Source organism: Phoenix dactylifera, chromosome 1 (assembly GCF_009389715.1).
Source record: "Phoenix dactylifera cultivar Barhee BC4 chromosome 1, palm_55x_up_171113_PBpolish2nd_filt_p, whole genome shotgun sequence".
Lineage (NCBI taxonomy): Eukaryota > Viridiplantae > Streptophyta > Magnoliopsida > Arecales > Arecaceae > Phoenix > Phoenix dactylifera.
In genome coordinates this window covers 36,567,746-36,573,114 of record NC_052392.1, presented here as the reverse complement: position 1 = coordinate 36,573,114, position 5,369 = coordinate 36,567,746, and the positions used below count along the sequence as shown (strand labels likewise).

The window sequence follows — 5,369 nt, the reverse complement described above, 5'->3', positions numbered from 1 at the left end:
TGATGTTGCTGGTTGCATGTACATAACAAAGTTGAAATCAATCTTATAAATTCTGATTTAGTAAGTTCAAATTCAACCAAACTTTTTATTGGCAACAACCTTGTCAATTGCATAAATCCTTTTATGCCACATGACAAGAAACTTGTACTTGTATAAATAATAAGAGCCTTGTAGCATTACTTACGCAAAATATCTAATGAACCTTCTTGTGATAGAAATATGTTGATTGTATCCATTTATCGAGTAATAATGTGGAATGACTTATATATCAAGATATGTTATCCATCAATTAAATACTTCATCTCTTCTAAATGATAAAGAAAATAGAGCTTATGAATTATAACCCAATATAGGAAAATAAGCAAGAAAGGAAAGCACTATGTTTGTTGGCTAAAGAAGAAAATTTGTCATACAATCGAAAAGTCTTTCACATAAAGGGCTGGGTTAAACAATACAAATTCATATATTACAAGCTAATGAGATCTACATACAGGGTATCTTGAGTAAGGAGAAAAAAGCATAACACACCAAATATATAGGGATGAAGACAAACCCAACCATAATTTCATCAAAATATTGAAATCACATCGTCAAAAAATTATTCCAATGCTTAAGCGAATCCTTTTACTTCGCAATTACAAAAAATATAAATAAGTTTTGCATAGATGAGAGGGCACAAACTTGTATATCTAAAATCTTTCATGCTGATCTAATGAGTAAAACGGTGTCAATGCTCAACTTTTTGACATGGCTTACCATCTTCAATCCCCGAACTTAATTAAGTCGAACTAGTAGAGTAGCTATTGCAAAGATTATGTGCTTCAACTGGAGGAGAATAGAACATCGGAATAGGCATCTTGGGTGGCAAAACTGGCAGTGGAGCATTGAATTTTAGAACATTGATGACTTGTCTTATAGATGGTCGTCGAGTGTAATCTGGATGAGCACACCACAGCCCCAGAATCATCAATTGCTCCATTTGTTGTGGATCATATTCCATGTTTAACCTTTGGTCCACTGCACTCAAACACATATTATTCCCATAAAGCTCCCAAACCCAGCCTACCAATTTCACTTCGCTTTGCTTCTCCTTTGCTTCAATTGGCTTCCTACCACATGCAATTTCTAATATTACTACTCCAAAGCTATAGACGTCAGACTCTTTGCTAGCTTTTCCTGTTGCATATTAAGATGCATTTCATTTAGTACAACTAAAAAAATTATGGTTATGAATATTACTTTTCAAGTTACATAAAATAAATTAAGTTACAATACAACAATAGAGAAAATTTCATGCTATTCAAATTCCTAGCACATGTGTATGGCAGCAACCATCCATTACCTTTCTCTTCTTTAAATAGAGTCAAGGAAAAACATTAACTTATAAGCAAAATCTTTGTGGAAAAGAACTCAAACAAATCAGCCATCATAAAACTAGACTATTTTGAATAATTCTTGGGTTGCTATTCCTTAGGCTATCACGAGTTCTACTCAACAAAATACATGATGTACTAAGCCAGGATATAATATTGAAATATGGCTAAATTAAGCTTAGCCCTAGTCTTAACTAAAGTTAGCTGAGGTTAAGACCATATTTGACCCCACACAAGCCACTTGTGCACTACCTATAAAATGCTAAAGTTAAAAAGGGTAACTTCATCATGCGCATCGCTTAAGGCCAACTTTGGTTGTTGAGTTAATTTTTTTTTTCTTAAAATGCAATTTTGGACATATGAAGGGCATCTCTTATAAACTTAGGACTGGCAACCGAAACCATACAACACATATTTTAAGACAAAAAAAAACAATACATAAGATAAAACTACAATTATAAAATTAAAATAGAATTTTCATTTGGATTTTTGGTACTTTTTTTAAAAAAAATTGCCATTTAAAAATATCTATTATTAAAATTTAAAATCTCAAATATGATTGGGTTTGTTCTGTAGATGAAAATGTTATTAGGAAGAATTTTAGTTGTATTCTTGTATTGTACAAATGTTTTCAACAAATAAAATCTAATATATGCATCTTAGCTACCCACTTTTCATCATCTTTTAGTAAATTTATTATATAAATATAATGAGATTTTGATCAATAATCTTTCTATATATTTCTCCCTTATTTATAATATAAGATAGACAAGTATATCGTAAGATAAATAATATAATGTTTCATAAAAAAAGGACAAATAATGCAAGGAAGAAATATGTTAAGATGCATCGTCACCACGCTCATATGCTTGTCCAATTTCCATCCAATGTGTCGTTGGTGTGGCAAATATCTTGCAAAATTTTCATTTTTTTGGGTCCGGCATATTGACAGATCAACAATTGATCTCATTAAAGTTTGGTTTGTATTTGATACTAACATTAAGATTTTTATTTTAATTTTCACACTAAATGTTGTAAAATTCATCCAACTTTAATAATCATAATTTTTTTGAACATCTAATTCTATATTTTTTAAAGAAACTAAATTACTTTCATGCATTCCATGAGGTCTCGTGCTTGTTAAAGAGAAGGGTAAGAGTTGCATTTCCTCCACAGAGGATGATGGCAGAAGGACGTCCAGATTCCATACTCATTTAATTATTCAAAAATTAAAAGAATCTCTTTATTTTATTTTATTTTATTTTTGATTTTGTGCGGTCCCACTGATTTGTGTTGTGAAGGCCAATCAAAGTGCGGTACATTGTAACGAAGCTTTTTTTTTTTTGGGTGGGGGGGGTGGGGGAACATAGTTGGGCCCCAAGCATTTTCCTAAAGGTATGCGGCCTTGACTCAAAAAGTAAGGTAATCCATATGTCCATCAGAAGCGACGCCATGAGCTGCTGCTCCAAAGACTTTGACTAGGGTAAGTCCACACCTTGAATAAGAAGAATAATTATTTAATGTATATATTATTATCATATTATTCTAATTTTTATCATCTCGTATTTTCGTAAAACACAAAATAATAAATTAAAAACTGAAAATTTCATTGTCATAAAAAACTTAAGATCGAGATTTATTACTACCATTCAAGCCTCAATTTGTGTTTAGTAAGGGCTTGAAGCTTACATTTTATTGGATTATCCTGTTATTATCAGAAGCAGAACAATTTAAACAACATCTTTTAACATTTAAATATAATGTAAAATTAAATTGAAGTTTAACAGTTCACATTACCTGTGGTGGCATATTCAGGTGCAATGTATCCCATGGTCCCTGCCAAGATCGTTGTTTCTAGATTGCTATCATGGTTCATCAACCTTGCCAAGCCGAAGTCACCGAGCTTCGCATTGAACTCTGAATCCAGCATCACATTGCTAGGCTTCACATCTCTATGAACTACACACAGCTCCCACTCTTCATGAAGGTAGAGCAAAGCTGAGGCCAATCCCAGAGCAATTTTGTACCTCTCTGGCCATGCAAGCAATCTTTCCTCGCTGTAGAGATGGTACTCAAGGCTTTTGTTTGGCATGTACTCGTAGACGAGCAGCAGTTCACCCCTTTCATGGCAAAAGCCGATCAGCTGCACAAGATTGCGATGGCGTAACCGGCTTATGATTGTGACTTCAGATATGTACTCTTTTGCTCCTTGGTTTGAACCTCTGGAGATTCTTTTGATGGCCACTTCTAGTTTGGAGTCATGCAGTACTCCCTTGTACACCTCCCCAAATCCTCCTTCCCCAAGCTTCCCCTCCTTGGAAAAACTTTTGGTTGCACTCGCAAGTGCACCGAAGGAGTATCTCCTAGGCCCACTCCCTATCTCAAGCGTATCATGGATTAATGAATCAATGGCCATCTCTTCCTTCTTCCCTGTACTAGCCATCTTATATAAACATCTTCCAAGCCAAACCAAAATCAACCCACAGAACAGCATCCCAATGCCCATGGCAAGCCCAAAGGGTTTAAAACTAGGCTTATGCCTGGAATTGGTGCTTGGATGTGGATTGGGACGATAGTCCTGATGACTCAAATCAGAGGAACTGAAATTCCAAGACAATAAGCAGTGTGACTCGACTTGGTTACCGGTGGCAGCCGAGAAGCCAACGGCTACCTTTTCCGGCAGGACCATCCTCAAGTCAACACCATAAGAGAGGCTCCAATTCCATGTGTGGTTTCTAGGACTACTGAGAAACACAGTAAAATTTTTACTTTTGGCATTGTAACTGACACAAGCATTAAACTTGATATTCTGTCTGATGCTAATATTCAAATCGAGCCATGCGACGGAAAAGATTGTGTTAATATCAATTCCAATGTGATTGGAACTTGAATCATTATACTCCGGATTTTTGAAGGTATCGAACTCGACGGCCACGACACGATCCGCGGTCGTGTTAGCACCAGCAAGGTTAAATAGTCCAAGAGCCCCGCCATATGAGTTATCTGGGATCTCGGAAGGGAATGATGAGAGGAAGAAGGCAAGCCCATCGGCACTTACCGTTTTATTGAAGCCATTGATGACGAAGGAGAAGCATGTATTGAAATCGGCGAGCTCGTCAGAATCTTTGTCCCAGATAGGCACTGGCTCGGAATATGCGATTCTGCCTTCGCTCTTCTCGATCGGAGAGTCGAGCTGGTTCTTGGTGAGCTGGATGACATGGTTGATCAAGAAGGCGTCGCCATCGTAGACTATGTTTGTGTTGTCCTGGTTGAAGCTGGAGAAGTTGAAGGAGAGAGAGCTTGCTACGGGGAATATGAAGCACAACAACTGAAGCAGAGGCACCAAGGCTTGGAGAGATGAATTGCAGAGAGCCATGCTTGTTTGATGGGTAAGAAGAATTCGAAGGCTGTTTGGTGATTTATTTTATGAATGGCAAAGGATTTAGTGATGTACATCGTGCAGCTTTTCTAAAAGAAAGATAATTATGCAACAAATGGCTTGCTTGCTGGGGCAAAAGATTTGTTTCTGTAGCGATGCATTAAGATGAGCACTTGATAAATGGAACTGATAATAGAAACGAGCAGTTGTGATTATCCAGATGCAAAGCTATTGTAACAATCCAAGAACTATCCAAAATAGCTAGTCGGAAAGTATTGTTTGGGTTCCTTGATCCTGTATAAGTATCCAAGATCTACTCAGCAAATAATCGATGTGGGACTAAACACACGCCCGCACGGGTCCTCACATACTCTCCCCGTTCAAGCCCTGACATCCTCGTCATGCTAAGGGTTCAAATCCATTCAAATCTAGTCACAAATATCACGATTGGTCCGTGGTCAATCCCAATGGATTCGTGCTGCAATGTCCCCCTATTCCACATAAGTTATGGATCGGGTTCGCTCTGATACCATTTGTAACAACCCAAGACCTCACCCAAAATGGCTAGCCGGAAGATATTATTTAGATTTTTTGATCCTGTATAAGTACCTAAGATC

At 36.8% G+C, this 5,369-nt stretch overlaps 1 protein-coding gene across 1 annotated transcript; it reads right to left on the bottom strand.

The window, feature by feature from the left end:
• Positions 1 to 534: 534 nt before the first annotated feature.
• On the bottom strand, positions 535 to 5,029 carry LOC103722629 (L-type lectin-domain containing receptor kinase IX.1-like). Its single transcript, XM_017846542.3, has 2 exons — positions 3,171 to 5,029; positions 535 to 1,176 (listed from the first exon to the last, which is right to left on the bottom strand). The coding sequence occupies exons 1-2, from the start codon at positions 4,747 to 4,749 to the stop codon at positions 779 to 781; spliced, it is 1,977 nt and encodes a 658-aa protein (XP_017702031.1). The 5' UTR covers positions 4,750 to 5,029; the 3' UTR covers positions 535 to 778.
• Positions 5,030 to 5,369: the final 340 nt, after the last annotated feature.